The 19,028-nt window shown below is 44.7% G+C and overlaps 1 protein-coding gene across 1 annotated transcript in view; it reads left to right on the forward strand.

Moving 5' to 3' along the window:
* The first annotated feature begins 4,151 nt into the window (after window positions 1-4,151).
* The window catches only part of itpka (inositol-trisphosphate 3-kinase A), a 77,482-nt gene continuing 62,605 nt past the window's right edge, over window positions 4,152-19,028 (forward strand). Inside the window, exon 1 of the mRNA XM_041214742.1 lies at window positions 4,152-4,765. Coding sequence (XP_041070676.1) covers window positions 4,262-4,765 — 504 coding nt within the window. The 5' untranslated portion in view covers window positions 4,152-4,261. The remainder of the gene's footprint in view (window positions 4,766-19,028) is intronic.

The raw sequence follows: 19,028 nt of genomic DNA on the forward strand, positions 1-19,028 counted from the left end.
CCTGAATGGCCTAGTTCTAATTTTTAGGTTATGCCCCGATATTCTCAACTCCCCCACAAGAGGAAATAATTTCTATCTACCCTACCAAATACTTTAATCATCTTAAACATCTCTAGGGATTATAGCCCTGTGCAACCTGTCCCTATAATTTAACCTCTTAAGCTCCAGTATCAATCTGGTGAATCTGCACTACATTTCCTCCAAGGTCAATATATCCTTTCATAGATGGGATGTCCAGAACTGAATGCAGCACTCCAGATGGAGTCTAGCTATATATTTGTAACTTACCTTGGATCCCTTTGTATTCCAGCCTTCTTGAGATAAAGACCAGCATTCTGTTTGCCTTTTAACTAAGTTTTTGTACCTATCCACCAGCTTTTAGTGATTTCTGCATTCAGATCCCCAAATCTTTCTACTCTTTCAATTTCCTAGCTTCATACCATTTAGAAAATAACCTGATCTACCTTTCTCAGGCCCAAAGTTGATAACTTCACACTTCCCCATGCTGAGTTTCTTCAGCTAGAGTTGTGCCCACTCACTTAATCTGTCAATGTCCCTTTGCAATATTTTGTTCCTATTTACATATCTTGCTGTGCCCTCTAATTTTGTGTTGTTGGCAAAATTAGATAGACAGCTCTATATTCCTTCATCTACGTAATTGATAAATAGTCACTTGGTAATACAGGACTTGAGTATTGTTGAAAAAGATGACAGGCTGTCAAAGCTTTTGGTCTAGCACTCATCAGGACAGATTCACAAGAATACCAATTCTAAAGGGAACAAAAGCTTGTGGGCGGGGCAGCCATTCCCTAGTTCACTCCCCTTGGTGATACCTTGATCAATCAGAGTCGAACTGCCTGGTTTGACGTTAAACAAAGCTTGGCAGTTAGCTGTTCCCTGGTGCATTCTCCATGGCAACACCTCTACTAATCAGAGTCAACTTGCCAACCAATCAGCACTCTCTTGTCATGCAGTATAAATTGTTGTTCCCTTTCGAATTGGTATTCTTGTGAATATGTCCTGATGAGTGCAAGGTGAAAAGCTTCAACAACGTGGATCTTTTTCAGAATTATTGATAAATATAGTTAAAAAAAAGCTGAGGTCCCAGTACGGATCCCTGGGAGACATTACTACAAGTGAAGGTTCGAGGTTGGGTATTCTGCAATGAGTGGCTCACCCACATGAGTAAATGTTTTTTTTTAAATATTCCTGCCAATTGTGGAGCATATTATATATATTACAGATATTTAAATTCTTATTTCTTTATAACTGGTTCTGAGCGTAAGAGACAAAAATCTATAATTCTTTGTCTCAGTCAAATTTTAAAAAGCATTTCAGGCTATTGTTCAAAAAGAGATAGACAATTCAATGAGACATTCCATGGACAGTCAGCAGCAAAGCACCACATAAAAGGACCTTGTATCCAGTCCAGTTTACTTTGCAATTTGTTTTATTTACAGCACAAAAGGAGACAATTTGGCCCATCAAATCCATGTCAGCTTTCTTATAGCAAACTAGTCAGCCCCATTTTCCCGCTCTATCCCCAAGATCTGCAAGTTTAATTCCTTTAAGTGCCCATTTAATTCCCTTTTAAAATCATTGATCATCTCTGCTTCTACCCACCATTGTGGGCAGCGAGTTCTAGGTCGTTAGCACTTGCTGCATAAAAATTCCTTCCTCACAGCCCCTATGTGTCTATTGCCAAAAAAAAATCTAATATGGCTATTACTTCCTACCTTCCGAGATCAGATAGATCAGTTTGTAATTACTCAAAGTCTGTAGTATTTCAACAACATAGGAAAATGCCTGCGGGCCAATGTGTGCTACCATGACAATCAGTGGCTGCAGCTTGAGAACAGGCCCCAGCACCAAAACAGCACCCCAGAACAGCACCTGGTAACCACCTTATAAACAACACTTGTGTCAGAACTGGTCTCTTCAATCATCAGCACTATATGGAGCTATCCCATCACCAATGGATATGCTGCCCGTCCAGCCTTTCATGTAGATGGAAGGATAATGATGATGTCAATTACGAGCTGAGGGAATAGATGGGGTTCAGAATAACGTCTCTTCCAAAAGACAGCATCTTCAGTGCTACAGCAGTCCCTCAGCGTTGCACCGACACCTGCCTAGAACACATCTTCAAGTTCCTAGAATGTGTCTTGAACCTATAATCTTCATAACTTTGATGTAATAGTGCTACCCACTGTGCCATGGTCAACTTGGCAGCCAAGAGTATGGTCTCAATGCTGGGCTGAACTCCAGCTTGATGCTCACATCTGAATGGAGTGGCCACTGGCTTGGTGGCAGTATTCCCACCTGAATCAGATGGGTTGGGTTCAGGCTGTGCTCCAGGCAACTCCAGCTAGCTGAGACTGGAATTCCTGTTTTGAATACTGGGCTGATATCCAGTGTATGAAAGTGTAGTTGTCTTAAAGATAGTTGGGTTAGGCTTGGTTGTAGCCAACGAGAGAATTTACACTGAAGAGTAAAACCATTAGAAGGGCCCTGGGAAATTATTACTCTTCCCTAATGAGTGAATTTTGAGTTAGAACCTGCCTAGGGCATAATAAAACAGAAAGATGGGCAGACCCAAGAGGATTCTCTTGGGTCAGAATTGGGGTGATGTCAGTTTTGATTGCAGATGATGACAGTCCCATTTGGGAGGTAGGATACTGCACCCACGTAGCAAAATTTTTTAAATGGCAGATACTAAAAGGTGCAAATATAAACAATGATACAATCAGGGGACACATGCACTCTGCAGCCAAGGCTTAGTTGGTAGAAACTGTTTGCTCTGAATCATAGAAATAATGGCTCAAACTCCTGAACTGGGTCAGAATCCCTATTTCTGACCCACATCAGACAAAACTTTGCTCACTTTCCTTCCAAACTGACACAGTAGAGCAATCCTTATAGGGAGCAGCAGAAAAATCAATTAAGCAGGGATTATCTGATCATTAACTCATTGCTCCCAAAGTCACAACCCCCACTACCTAGAAGGACAAGAACATCAGGTGCATGGGAATGTACCCAAGTCCCCCTCCCAGTCACACTCCATTCTGACTTGGAAATATATCCCAGTGTTTTCAATGATGCTGGAACTCCCCTGGTCCTGCCTCTTTAACAGTGCTCTGAGTGTATTTACACCACATGGGCTGCAACAGTTCAAGAAGGTGGCTCACCACCAACTTCTCAAAAATAAGAAGGGCATTAAGTAACCCCAAAAAATGATTTTTTTAAAAACTGGCTGCAGAAACAAACTAACCTATTGCACGGCTTTGGTCTGATATATACATATGGATGTATCTAGACATATATATATGTAAATATTCCTTTGGACCTTTAATAAAATTGGTACATATATACCTTTTCTAAAGGGCAATGCAAATAAGTCATGCTTCAGTTATACAGGGCATTGGGGAGATCGCACATTGAATACTGTGTGCAGTTTTGGTCTCCTTATTTAAGGATGTAAATGCATTGGAGAAGGTTCAAAGGAGGTTTACTAGATTGATACCTGGATGAGTGGATTGTCTTATGAGGAAAGGTTGGACAGACTGGGCTTGTTTCCATTGGAGTTTAGAAGCGTGAGGGGTGATTTGATTGAAGTAGACAAGATCCTGAACAGCCCTGATAAGGTGGATGTTGAAAGGATGTTTCCTCTTGTGGTGAGTCCAAAACTAGAGGGCACAGTTTTAAAATTAGGGGTCGCCCTTTTAGGACAGAGATGAGGAGAAATCTTTTTCTCTCAGAGAGTTGTGTGACTTTGGAACTCTCTGCCTCAGAAGGTGGTGGAAGCAGGATCATTGACTATCTTTATGGCAGAGATAGATTCTTGTTAGGCAAGGGAATCAAAGGATATCGGGGATAGATGGGAATGTGGAAATCGAAACACGAGAAGATCAGCCATGATCTTATTGAATGGTGGAGCAGGCTCGAGGGGCCGAATGGTCTACTCCTTGTTCCTATTTCTTATGTTCTTAATGCGGCTGCTAAATGCTTTATTTTCCCAGAGGGTGATAGAGCTGACGTTTGCTTTCGAAGTGAAGGTATTTAAGTTGGGTATAGCAGCTGCGAGTGAGTCAGTCAGTCAGCTGCTGGGCTGGCTGCCCAGTTCAGTGCGAGATGTTTGCTGACATCGAACTTCCGCATCTGACAGCAGTTGCAGCCCGAGCTTACGGCAGAGACACCAAGAGAGAGAGAGAGACACACACACACCCACACACAGAAAGGAGTACGACAGAGCAGCAGCTCCATGCAGAGTTGCCTGGGTCTCCTCCTAACCTCGCAGGTCACCCATGAGGAGCATCGCACGATGCTTCACCGCAAGTCCTACACGGTGGCCGAGATGTCCCGGGCAAAGAGGAACTGCAGCCCCCAGGGACAACAGGACAGGTTCAGCGTGGTGGAGCTGAGCCCCGCTGCTAACCCTTCCGCCAGCGCTGCGGGCAAGCAGAGCGAGAACTCCGCCTGCAGACTGAGAGCTGCCCTGGGGGAGCTGGACAGGCTGGAGCAGGAACCTGGGCTTCACCTTCTCCCCAGCGTCCCTCAGCTCACCATCACCTCGGACGAGGGCACGACCCAGGACAGCCTGGAGCTGGAGCTAGACCTGGACCCCAACATCAAAGTGTGCCGCAAGCTCTCCAGCTCGTCCCTCTCGTCCACGGGATCCTCTCTCTTCGAGGAGTCCGAGGATGACCTGCTCGCAGACAGTGACAGTCACATCAAAGGCGGTGTGGAACAAGACGACATCATTCTGGTGAGTACAAGTGTTTCCAACTTTCACTTTATTGCACCGGGGGGAATGGCAAGAGGGCACCTCTCCACCACCACCCCCCCAACCCCCCGACCCCGACCTTAAAGCAGGAGGGTATAAAGGTCTTGGAGTGGGTGCAGAGGAAATGTACAAGAATGATTGCAGGAATAGGGGAACTTGATGAGGAAAGACTGGAAAAGCTGGGATTGTTCTGCCGGATCTGCTGGGTTGTTCTGCTGGGTCGCACTGGGGCTTGTGGGGAGATTCAGTAGAGGTGTTCAAAATCATGAGGGGTTTGGAAGAGTACAGAGAGTTTCCACTGGCTGGAGGAATAGTAACCAGAGGACAGGGATGGCAAAAAAAAAGGCAGAGGCGACATGAGAACTTTTTTCTTGTGTGGCAAGTTGTTAAGATCTAGAACGCCATAAAAAGGTGCAGATTTAATAATAACTTTCAAAAGGAAATTGGATAAATACTTGAAAAAGTTAAATTTTCAGGGCTATGGGGAAAGAGGGGGGAGGGGTATTGTCTGGCAGAACCCCCGCACACACTCATGATAGGCCAATTGGCTCCTGGGCTGTACAGTAAGTCCTCACTGTAAGTCGCCCCATGTAAAGTCGTTTCGCTTTAGTGTCATTTACTCTTTAGGATCTTTTTTGATTTGTGTCACCATTTTCGGTTTTATGCCACCTGTACTCTGGGCCTGTCCCTCCCGCGCTGTGCCCCAGGCCAGCTGCCATCGTTATTTGATGCCAGAGCTGTTGCCGCAGTCACCAGAGGCTCAAGCTGCAGGGAAAGAGTGAGACTGGAAATTTGGGAGCAGGAACGCAGGACAGTGATAGGAAGCTGCCAGCTGCTGATCAATCCGGTGGTGAGGTGTGAGTAGGGTGGTGGGGGGGAGAGGGTGCGGCCCCCCCTTATCTTGTTCCATGCCCACCTACCCCCTCCTTCTTCCACAGTCCACCCCACTCCCCCAGCCTTCATTGGCAGCTCTCCCAGCTCCATCGCCACCTCCACTGCCCCCAGCTCCATCTGTGGCACCCACTGGGACAGAAGCTTGGCTGCTGCAGATGGTCAGGAAGGGGTCCAGGCTCTGGAGAGAGAGAGAGAGAGGGCGGGAAAGGAGAGAGACAGAGAAACAGACAGAGTGGGAAAGAGAGAGACAGAATGAGAAAGGAGAGAGAGAGAAAAGAGAGAGACAGAATGGGAAAGGAGAGAGAGAGAATGAGAGTGAGAGACAGAATGGGAAGGGAAAGCAAGCAACAAGTTGAGCTGAGTTTCAGGAATGCTGTGGGTGAGACACATAAGCTGTGTTACTCGGGGCTTGTTTGCATGATTTAGTGTTATCTATGTTGAATTTATACAGTATTTCTGTTATATTCAATGATTTATTTTATTTTACAAGTTATTCCAGGGGGGAATGCACAGTGTTGCATATGTACAGTGCAGTATTTCAACCTGTACATTGGTGTCCAATGGAACTTAACTCCAGCTTTAACACTGATTCCTATGGGAACGCATGATTCACAAAAGGTTGTTTCACTTACAGTGTGATTTTCAGGAGTGCAACCACAATTTTAAGTGAGAACTTACAGTATTGGAAATATGAATACAAAATCATACACCTGGAAATAGTCAGTAGGTCTGGAAGCCCCTGTAGTCATTCACTGCTTCCGGTCTTAAGGTTTGGTGAACACATGCTTCTCCACAGATGCTGTCTGACCTGTTGAGTATTTCTAGATATTTCTGTTTTTGTTTAGTGAAAAGAACAGCAAACGGTGACCTTGTGTTTATTATCCACACAAATACTGTGAGAAGCACTTTTGCCATGTCAGGTGCAATGCGAACTAAATGAAGGAAATTTGTTCCCAAAGCCTGGAGCAGGTGTGAGTACGAATCTGCAATGTGGTTTCACAGGCAGATTTGATCTGTTTTGTTCACTGGTGGAGCAAAAACTGCTTTAATACATTGTACACACACAGACAAGCATAGGCACACAAGCAGTGATGCACACTCAGACAGACTGACTCATACAGACACACACACATACAGACAACCAACCGCACACATACAAAAACACAAGCACTGACATACAGATACGCTCACAGATACACACATAAACACACACAGACACACAACACAAAAAAATAGACACATGTATACAGATGTGTACACAGATACAGGAGCGCAGACACACACAGACAACTCACACATAAATACACATAAAGTCATACACATATGCAAATACATACACATACAAACATAGACGTGCACACACAGAAAATCAAGTACAGAGAAAATCAAAGTTAGAGGAGTGTCAATGACTCAGGGGGTTATGGGGCTTGAGGGGATTACAGAGAAAGGGGAGCGTGAGGCCATGAAGGGATTTGAGAATTTAAAAACCAAGCTGTTGCCAACCAGGGAGCTAATATATGTCAATAGGCACAGGGGTGACGGGAATGGGACTTCCTGTGAACTAGGGTCCAGACACATAGTTTCAGGTGAAGAAAGAATTGAGGTGCTTAAGAAAACTTTGAAAGACTTAATAAAGCATTGGGAAGGCTTGGTATACTTGCTGATCCTGATAGCAATTTCTTCATAGCAAACTGGCCAAATTAGCATAATTATTTTTTAACTTTGATTTTTAAAAAATATACATCCAGCAAAATTAAACCCCCTGCACATTTTATATATTACTTAGGACGCATTTTGTGGAATCTTGCCCCCTTTAAATATAAGTGCGGGTCAGGACATTGCTGGGATTGCTGTTAGGGGACCCAGCTGGGAGATCTTCTCAGTGGTGACCAAATAAGAAGCCGTTCTTAGTCCACTGTCAAGTTTACGATAGCTTGTTTGTGTTCCTGAGGCTGCAGGCTCAACCAGAAGGCCCCGCCAACAGAGGTGGGCACCTGCCACTGCAGGAGGAAGACCCCTGAGGCTGCCTCCATCTCAAGGTGCCATCTGAAAAGTTTTGAATGTTTTAAAAATGAACTCTGTCCACATCTGCCAGGCCACCCCTGCGCAGGATGGCCGGTGCCCACAGCTGCGGTCTGCTGATCAATGCTGCTCCAGTAAGGGTGGGGTGGGGCGGGTGGTGAGTTCCAGGGGCCTAGCGGTTCCCCTTGGCAAGCCGCCTCCTGGTATCTGCCAGGCTGGGCCCTCATTGGGAAGCCCCCAGTGGTTTGCCAATCAGCACACAAATGGGCAGTAAATTACTCAGATTGGCTGTCCACTGCTGCCAGGCAGCTAGCGTCCGCCAGTGATAACGCACCTCCAGGGAGATCACCCAGACATGAGAACGTGCTGACTCACTGACCCAACGCTAATACACCTGAACTTCCTCCTTGCCCTCGCAGGGTCTGGAAGATTCTGCCCAGTGACACAGTTCCGGATTCAATGCAAACGTAATTCAATATTTCTGTGGCAAGATACGATATACTTAGAAGAAATGGGTTTCACTGTTAGTCTATTTCTTGGGGAGCTGCATTTACTGTTTACTTTGCCTCAAATGCATGCAAACATTCACATCTTAAGTCTGCCATTTCAGTTGGACAAAAGAACTTCTGGCACTACTTTGAAGGAGAGCAGGGGAGTTCTCCCTGCTCTTCTGACCAACATCACAACAAAACAGATATCTGATCATTATCCTGTTGTTGTTTATGGAACCTTGCTGTGTAAATTGGCTGCTGCATTCCCTACTTCCCAACAATGACTACACTTCAAAAGTATTGCATTAGCTGTAAAGAGTTTTAGGATGTCCTGAGATTGAGAAAGACACAATGTAAATGCAAGTTTTCTTTATTTCAGGAAAGGCTGTGCCATTGTGGCCCATGTCATTTCAAATTGCTCTTAGATTACTGGACAGTCTAGACTTTAAATCAAGGGTCCTTAAATCCAGGAATCCACCGTTCCTGTGGTGACATGAATTCAGGATTTTCCTACATCTGTCGATTTGTTAGTGTGTTATTTCCAATCCTGTATCTGAATAAATCGTACATAGAAACAAACAGACCATTCAGCCTGGCAAGTGTATGCTGATGTTTATGCTCCCATAAGCCTCCTTCCAGCCTACTTCATCTCACCCAATCAGGATATCTTTCTATTCCTTTCTCCCTCATGTCCTCATCTAGCTTCCCCTTAAATGCATCAATGCTAATTACCTCTTATAGTACTCTCTGGGTGAAGAGAGTACTATACTGTTTTATCTTTGGGCAGCTGACAGCGTCTGTCAGTATGCCTGGGGATGCCTGGGGGATGCCTGGGGGTGTGTCAGTATTTGTATGAGATTTCGCCGATGTATAACATAGCAAGCTCATGTTTTGCAGTTTCAGACTCAAATCTGTACACAGGGAAGAATTCCCGTCGACTTCACTGTCGGCTGGTCTCATGGAGGCATAAGTCTTTGGACTATTACATCTGTTGGGGAATGTGAGGAGCATGGTTTGGGCAGTGACTTACATTTATATAGCACCTTTAATGAAGTTAAACAGCCTGAGATGGTGAAAAATGCTTTAAAATGCAAGTTCTTTCCTCCCAGCTATTCTGTCTGGTCCTGTTTCATTTGAGAAACTACCCCACCCAAACATTGTTGAACCTTACTGTACCTCACCTTTATACCAGAGCAGAATTTCTACCACAGCAAAAATGTTAACACAGTCAACAGTTAAGGCAATTATTCATTTCTTTTGTATGTTAACTCTCTGCTCCTAGAAATGCAAATGGAACGCCCAGATTAAACATTTACCTGTATGCCAGCTCCAAAAGGATCAGTATCCTGTATTGGAATGTCTAACTTAGTTCTTGATAATTAACACTGTCACCATAGTCATCACATCAAGAGCAAATATTGCTAATTAAAGATCATTGCTCACCAGCCAAGTGTAAGGCTGTGTTGTATTCAGCTGGACCACACATCACTTTATCAATGCTGGTGCTAAGCTCGAAATGCTTCAAGGCTAATGTGCATTTGGAAGTGTTTTAAAAAATTGTTAGATTGTTCTCAGTAAAATAAAGTAATTCGCTTGCATTATCTTTCTATGTAGCTTCTCTACCATCTGTCACTTTTTTGGGGATTAGTTTAAACTGGCCCAGGCTGTTTCAATTGCTTCACTATCCAGAGGAGAGAACATTCTCTTTACGCTGTCCAAAGCTATTCCCATTGTCTCTGAGAGAGAACACACCCCTAAACTGGCACAGTCTTAAAACTTAAAAACTACCAGAAATTTAGATGGCTTTGCTTCACCTCATTTTAAGACCACCTCCCCCACTCCTGCACCACTCTACAATCCAAATAGTGCTCACCATGTCTTAAATCCACTCCTTCCTCCACCCCCCACCCCCCACCCCTCCCATCCTGGCATTAAGTTAGCAATGCTGGTTGACAGGAATAGCCTCTAGTGTCTGAAGGTAAATGCCTTCTACCCACTGTTCCTGCCATTTACAAATGAGGAATGATGTTTCTTTCACTCTAACTTGGCGAGTGCTGTCTACTTGCCATGCAATGTGCACTCCTTGAAATGTTGACCACTGCTTACTCACTGACATCTATTCCTCCACCACTCCCAGAAACACATTCTTTGTGAATGAATGAATGTGCTGTTTGGAGTAAGGATGACTTGTCCCACACTCACCCTCCCCTCAAATCAACAGTTCAGAGTTTCTCAGGTATTTCCTTGTCTTTCACCTCCTAAATTCTCCCAGAAGCACTGTTCTTTTTTAAACCCCTAAGCTATTTGGCTCCTTTCTCCTGTAGTACAGTTTCATGGGCATTGCCAATTTTGTGTGTCTAACAAATCTCAGTGAATTTTTTGTGGCAGCAACTAAAATAGTAGACATGGGAATGTTTATGAATGTAATTTATACGGGCTTCCAGAAGACATTCAATAAGGTTCCACATAAGAGACTATTATCTCAAATTAAAGCTCATGGGATTATTGACCTATTGGGAGATTGGTTAAGCAGTAGAAGATAGAGTGGGGCTAATGGGTATGTAGTCACATTGAAAGGAAGTGACTAATGGTGTCCCAACAGGCTGGGGCCTCAAATTCACTGCATTTATTAATAACTTACATAAAGCAACGTATCCAAGTATATCAAAGATTGGTGTTATGGTAAGTAATGTAGATCGAATCACGGAATTACAAGGAAACATTGATCGATAAAGTGAGTGGCAGATGGATTTCAACACTAGAAAGTGTGCGGTCATCCACCAATCCACAGCAATGTGGCTGACTTTTAATTGCCGTCTGAAATGGCCCAGTAAGCCACTCAGTCCATGGGCAATTAGGGATGGGCAACAAATGCTTGCCATGCCAGTGATGCCCACATCCCATCAAAGAATAATAAAAATCTAATGGGACAGTGTGATCTTAGCATATCGCAATGTGAAGTTGCCGTGAATGTGCGTGAAGCTGATGAATCTTCACAATGACAGCCCAGTGAAACGCATTCAGTTTATATTGGTGTGATGGTCTGAAATTCAAGAAGTCAAGTACTATGGAGCCAACTGGGTGACATGGTAAGGTTTGGGTGTTTGTGGATTCATTGCTGGAATATGGGTACAAATCTAGTCCAGAATGAAAGCCTTGTTGAAAGCAAAACACTGCAGATGCTGGAAATCTGAAATAAAAACAAAAAATGCTGGAAAAACTCAGCAGGCCTGGCAGCATCTGTGGAGCGAGAAACAGAGTTAACGTTTTGAGTCCGCTCTGAAGAAGAGTCATATGGACTCGAAACGTTAACTATGAAAGCCTTGCTGTTGGACGCAATGGTTCTCTGTGAAATGACTTTGGATGAATCTTAGCTCAGTTCTTAATCTGCAAGACACAGGTGTCACTTATTGTACAGTCTGATGCAATCACTCAAAATGCAATCATTGAATCTATTTAAAATGGACTATTGTCTTCATGGACTATGAAGTAACTTGTACAAGTTCAAACTTTCTGTATCACTTCCACTGATTGGATAAGTTCACCCATCCCCAGCTGGGAGCCAGGTTAAGAGGGAGGATTGGACAAAAAGTGCTCACTAAAGCCCTAAATCTAAATCTGATCTCCCTTTGAGTATGGTTGCTCACTGGGAGTGTGGGATTAGTGAATTTACTCCTTGTGCACTAATTAGGAAAGTTTCTTTAACCATTCTTCAAATAAAACAATATATATTTTGGAAAACACACCAGGGAAAATATCACAATCACAACTTGCTTTAACTTAGCACTTTTCATGTCCCAAGGCAGTTCAATGGAGTATAGTCTGACATCACTTGACACTGAGTCAAAGAAAGAAGCATTACGATAAAAGCAAAATACTGCGGATGCTGGAAATCTGAAACAAAACCAGAAAATGCTGGAAAAACTCAGCAAGTCTAACAGCATCTGTGGAGAAAAGAAAAGAGTTAATGTTTCGAGTCCGTATGACTCTTCTTCAGAGCTCTGAAGAAGAGTCATACGGACTCGAAACATTAACTCTTTCTTTTTCTCCACAGATGCTGTTAGACCTGCTGAGTTTTTCCAGAATTTTCCATTTTTGTTTGTGAAAGATAGGCAATTAAAGGTTTGATCAAAGAGGTACGTTTTAAGGAGCGCAGTTTGTTCCTGAAGGGCCCTCAAGCTTCTTATGGCACCCGTTAGCCAACAGTTAGGCCTAGCAACCAATTATGAACAGAGGAACTGGGTACTCCTTGAGAGGTTTCATCCATGATACTATTGGGCTCTTGTGGTGGGCTTTGATATCATTCCAATGTCTTAGTAGATAGTGTGATGGGTCTTGGTTTTACCACAATAATGATATAGGGAAAAGAACGAACTTTTAGGGACTTATAGGGAACAAGTGGAAGGTTCAGAGCAGTATTGATCTGAGTAAAGAAAGAAAGAACTTGCATTTGCACAGCATCTTCCACAAACTCAGGATGTCCCACAGCATTTCACAGCTAGTAAAGTGTGGTCACTGGTCACTGCTGGGTTCTAAGAAACGCAGCACACAGCAATGAGATCATGACCATGTCAACTGTTTTTATTGATGTTATCTTCGAGAACTGACCAGCTCTTTTTCAAGTGTCCTGGTATATTTTACATCCATCAGAGAGCACAATCGGGGTCTCAGTTTAAAGTTTTATCAGAAAGACAGCATCTCTGATAGAGCAGCACTCCTCCAGAACTGCAGTGGGATGTCAGCCTGGATTATTTGCTCAAGTCTTTGGAGTGAGTCATGAATCCAGAACCTCCTGACTCTGAGTCTATGTTCTACCAACTGAACCACAGCAGATAATACTTCAGCATTACTAAAATAAGGAGACAATGTTGCATTAGAAATTGATGGTTGGCTACGGCTGAAAGATCAGAGATTTGAGAGCTTCTTCATTTGGCATCTAACCCAACAGTGAGAGAGTTGGAACAATACTGTTGATGCTTTGAGATCTATCTCCTTGATATATCACTGCATTAAACAATGTAGATACTATTGTTGTGAGTATAACCCAACTGACATCACACTGACATATAGTAAGTCCTCTAGTAAAGCTGTGGTTGTGTTCCTGAAAATCATGATTTTAAGTGAAACAACTTTATGTGAATGATGGGTTCTCATAGGAATCAATGTTAAAGCCAGAGTTAGGTTCCTTTGGATACTAATGTACAAGTTGAAATACTGTACTGTACATGTGCAGCATTGTGCATTCCTAGCTGGATAACTTTCAGAATAAAATATATCACCGAATATAACAAACTGTATAAATTCAAACTATATAACACTAAATCACCCAATTAAGCCATGAGTAGCACAGCACTCACCCACAGCACTCCTGAAACTCAGCTCAACTTTTTGCTTGCTTTCCTTTCCCACTCTGTCTCTCTCCTTTTCCACTCTGTCTCTCTCTCCTTTCCGACTGTGTCACTCTCTCTCCTTTCATCCCCTGTCTCTCTCTCTCCATCCTTTCCCACTGTCTCCGTCTTTCCTCCTCCCTCTTTTCCCACTGTCTCTCCCTCTCTTCCTTTCCCACTGCCTCTCCCTCTCTCTTTCTCTCCCTCCTTTCCCACTGTGTCTCTTTCTGTCTCTTTCTCTTTTTCCCACTCTGTCACTTTCTCCTTCACCTTCTGCCTCACTCTCATCCTCACCCCGCCCCAGCCCTGGGCAGTGACTCAACAATCCGAGGCTCTGGCCAACTCTCAGTCCTAAGCCGCACCTAGGCCCGGGGCCTGGACCTCTTTCTCACAGTCTGAAGGGGGCTGAGCCCCTGTCCTGAACTGTGATGAAGCCTGGTGGGGGGTGTGGGTGATCATGGATGGAGCCTGGGGGACGACAGATGGAGCCAGAGGGGACTGCCACGGATGGGGCTGGGAAAGGTATGGATGGTGCCCGGTTGTTGGGGGGGTGGGGGGCTGCATTTGGTGCTGGGGATGGACTGTGGATGGAGCCTGGTGTGGTTGTGGCGGCGGGGAACCATGAATGGATCCGGGAGTCCCACCCTCCTCACCCCCACTCCCCTGTCGGGTTACTTAGACTTCATCACCTGATCGGTAGCTGGCAGCCTCCCCTCCCTGCCTTGTGCTCCTGCTCCCAGATCTCGGGCCTCGCTCTCTCCCCACAGCCTCGGCCTCTGGCGACGGTGGCTCGGGCGTCAGAACATGGCGGTGGCTGGCCCAGAGTGCAGCGCGGGGAGGAGCAGGGCCAGACTGTTAGGTACTTGTTTGACCAGCGCAGACTCAATGGGCCAAAGGACCTTTTTCTGTGCTGCAGACTTCTATGACTCTATGATGTAAAGCCAAAAACGGCAAAGCAAATCAGAATGAGTGATGTTAAAATAAAATCACGTCAAGCTGGGCGAGTTAAACTGAGGACTTACTGTAGCCCTATCCATGTCTTGCACAGTGGTTATTACCAGTTCACAGGCCCTAATTGGAGACACTGGTCTGAGATCACTACACACTTCACTTGTACCTACCTGCATCTCCCTGTCTAATTATATTTTAACTTGTTACTGAATAACCAGTGATAATAAATTTGGCATTGCATATCAACAAACAGTTAATTAGTAACTTTGCATATGGGCATTCTATCTGCAACGAGTCAAAGACGCCCTCAGCATTATGTCAGTGGAGGCTGTGTGAATCTGATAATGAGCAATGAAAATCCTTGCAATGTGATTAAGTAAACCACAAATACCAGAAATTCTATCTGCTGCTGCCATCTTAGGTCAACAATGCACTGATTAGAGTCATTCAGGCTCATTACCATTATTGTTGCTCCATATTTTCCAATACAGGAACATTCTGGAATAAGGCCCAAGATTTCCAAGTTCCAGCAATGCCTCCAAATGTCCTTGGATAAGACTATGTAACAGCTGGCATGGGATGGAATTAAACTCCCTCCTGATTGGAGATGCCATTTTGCATCATTGATGGAGTGGTGTGTAATATTCTTCTCCTTGCCACGCAGCCTACTGCCTGCTCAATGGAGATTCTCTCATTTACCTATGAATTTTGAAAGCTGCTTCTCTACAATAGCATGGAATTACATAAAATAAACAGGCCATTTGGCCCAAATGATCTATTGCAGTGTTTATATCCACACACACCTCTGCCCACACTATTTCACCTTATCCTATTGACACATACTTCTGCTCCTTTCTCCTTCATGTACATACTTACCCTTAGATGCATCTATGCTATTCAGCTCTACTACTTCATGTTTATCTTTACTTGTTCTTGCTATGTGACCATCGGTGGCAAGGCCAGCATTGTTTAACCAACCTTAATTGTCTGAGAAGTTGGTGATAAGCTGCCTTCTTGACCCCTGCAGTAATTGCGATATAGGTATCCCCACAATGCTGTTAGAAAAGGACTGCAGCAGTTCAAAAAGGCAGCTTACCACCATCTTCCAAAGGGCAATTAGGGATGAACAATAAACGCTGGCCCAGCCAGGGATGCCCACATTCATTAAATGAATTTTTAAAGAAGTTCCAAGATTTTGACCCAGCGGTTGCCTCATATCCTTTAAAAAGTACCTGGATGAGCACTTGGCACGTCATAACATTCAAGGCTATGGACCAAGTGCTGGTAAATGGGATTAGGTACGTAGGTCAGGTGTTTCTCACATGTCAGTGCAGACTCAATGGGCCAAAGAGCCTCTCTTACATTCTGTGATTCTGTGACTGCAAAGGACTGGCAGCAGTGCAGTTCTGAGTCAGGATGGTGTGTGATTCGGAAGGAAACTTGCAGGTGGTGGTGTTCCCATGTGTTTGCTGACCTTATCCTTCTATGTTATTGAGGTCGTGGGTTTGGAAGGTGCTGACGATGCAGCCTTGGTGAGTTGCTGCAGTGCATCTTGTAAATGGCACCTACCACTGCCACTGTGTGCGGGTGGTGGAAGGAGTGAATGTTTAAGGTGGTGGATGGGGTGCCGATCAAACTGACTGCTTTGAACTGGATGGCGTTGAGAGCATTATTGGAGCTACATGCATTTAGGTCACTGGGGAGTATTCTAACACACTCCTGACTTGTGCCTTGTAGATGGTGGACAGGATTTGGGGAGTTAGGAGGTGAGTTACTCTCTGCAAAATTCCCAGTCTCTGACCTGCTCTTGTTGCCACAGTATTTATATGGCTAGTCCAGTTCAGCTTCTGGTCAATGGGAACCCCCCAGGATGTTGATAGTGAGAGATTCGGCAATTGTTGAAGGTCAATGGGAGATTGTTAGATTTCCCTGGCAGATATGCGATGTGAATATCACTTGCTACTTATCAGTCCATGCTAGTTCTTGCTACTTGAAGGCATGCATTGCTTCATTATCTGAGGAATTACAAATGGTACTGAACACTACACAGACGTAAGCGAACATCCCCACCTCTGACCTTATGATGGAGGGAGGGTCATTGATGAAGTAGCTGAAGATGGTCGGGCCGAGGACACTACCCTGAGGAACTCCTGAAGCGATGTTCTGGAACTGAGATGATTGGCCTCCAACAACCACATCCACCTTCCTTTGTGCTAGGTATGACTCCAACCAGTGGAGAGTTTTCCCCCTGATTCCCATTGACTCCAGTTTTGCTAGGGCTCCTTGATGCCACGCTCAATTAGCTATTGCATTGAAGTCAAGGGCAGCTACTGTCATCTTATCTGTGGAGTATATCTCTTTTTCCCATGTTTGGGAAATGTAATGAGGTCAGGAGCTGAATTATCCTGGCGGAATCCAAACTGAGCATCAGTTGGCAGATTACTGCTGAGTAAGTGCCATTCGATGCACTGTCAACAACCCCTTCCATCACTTTGTTGATGATTGAGAGTTAGACTGATGAGGCGTTAATTGGCCAGGTTGGATTTGTCCTAATTTTTGTATCCATAAAGGGAGGTGGTGTAGTTGTCTTGCCACTGGACTAGTAATCCAGAGACCAAGGGTAATGCTCTGGGGACCGGGATTTGAATCATACCATGGCAGATGGTGAAATTTGAATTCAGTAAAAATCTGGAATTAAAAGTCTAATGATGACCAGGAAACTATTGCTGATTATTGTAAAAACCCACCTGGTTCACTAATGCCCTATAGGGAAGGAAACCTGTTGTCTATACATGGTCTGGCCTACATGTGACTCCAGACTCACAGCAATGTGGTTGACTCTTAAATGCTCTCTGAAATGATCTAGCAAGGCACTTACTTGTATCAAACTGCTACAGAAAATTGGTTAAGGAATGAAACCGAACACGCCACCTGGCATTGACCTAAGAAACCACTGGAAATGACAAAGCCAAACTTACCTTTGTTGATCCTGCAAAGTCCTCCTTCCTAATATCTGGGGGTTGTGCCAAAGTTGGGAGAGCTGTCTCACAGACTATTCAAGCAACAGCCTGATATACTCATCCTCACAGGATCATACCTTACAGGTAATGTCCCAGATACCACCATCACCATCCCTGGTTATGTCCTGTCCAACAGAGGTGGTGCCACAATGGTATACAGTGGAGAGGGAGTTGTCCTATGAGTCCTCAACATTGACTCTGGACCCCATGAAGTTTCATGGCATCAAGTCAAACAAGGGCAAGGAAACCTTCTGCTGATTACCACATACCACCCTCCCTCAGCTGATGAATCAGTGCTCCTCCATGTTGAACCTCACCTAGAGGAAGCACTTGAGGGTAGCAAGGGCACAGAATGTACTCTGGGTGGGGATTTAAATGTCCAGCACCAAGAGTGGCTCAGTAGCACCACTGCTGACCGAGCTGGCCGAGTCCTAAAGGACATAGCTGGGCCTGCAGCAGGCGGTGAGGGAACCAACAAGAGGGAAAAACATATTTGACCTCACCCTCACCAACCTGCCTGCTACAGATGCATCTGTCGATGACAGAATCGCTAGGAGTGACCACCGTACAGTCCTTGTGGAGACAAAGTCCGATCTTTACATTGAAGACACCCTCCATCGTGTTGTGTGCCACTACCACAGTGCTAAATGGGATATATTTCAAACAGATCTAGCAATTCAAGACTGGGCATCCATGAGGCGCTGTGGGGCATCAGCAACAGCAGAATTGTACTCGAACACAATCTGTAACCTCATGGCCCGGCATATCCCCCACTCTACCATTACCATCAAGCCAGGGGATCAACCTGGTTCAATGAAGAGTGCAGGAGGGCATGCCAGGAGCAGCACCAGGCATACCTAAAAATGAGGTGTCAAGCTGGTGAAGCTATAACACAGGACTGCTTGCGTGCCAAACAGAATAAGTAGCAAGCTATAGACAGAACTAAGCGATTCCACAACCAATGGATCAGATCCAAGCTCTGCAGTCCTGCCATATCCAGTCGTGAATGGTGGTGGACAGTTAAACAACTCACTGGAGGAGGTGGCTCCACAAATATCCCCACCCACAATGATGGAAGATCCCAGCACATCAATGCAAAAGATAAGGCTGAAGCATTTGCTACAATCTTCAGCCTGAATTACCAAGTAGATCATTCATCTCAGCCTTATCTGGAGGTCTCCAGCATCACAGATGCCAGTCTTCAGCCAATTCGATTCACTTCACTCTTTATGATGTCAAGAAATGGCTGAAGGCCTGGATACCGCAAAGACTATGGGCCCTGACAATATTCTGGAAATTGTACTGAAGACTTGTGCTCCAGAACTTGCTGTGTCCCTAGCCAAGCTGTTCCAGTACAGCTACAATACTGGCATCTACCTGGCTATGTGGAAAATTGCCCAGTATGTCATGTACATAAAGCAGGACAAATCCAACCCAGCCAGTTACCACCCTATCAATTTATTCTCGATCACTAGTAAAG

The sequence above is a fragment of the Carcharodon carcharias genome, chromosome 20 (genome assembly GCF_017639515.1).
Source record: "Carcharodon carcharias isolate sCarCar2 chromosome 20, sCarCar2.pri, whole genome shotgun sequence".
Lineage (NCBI taxonomy): Eukaryota > Metazoa > Chordata > Chondrichthyes > Lamniformes > Lamnidae > Carcharodon > Carcharodon carcharias.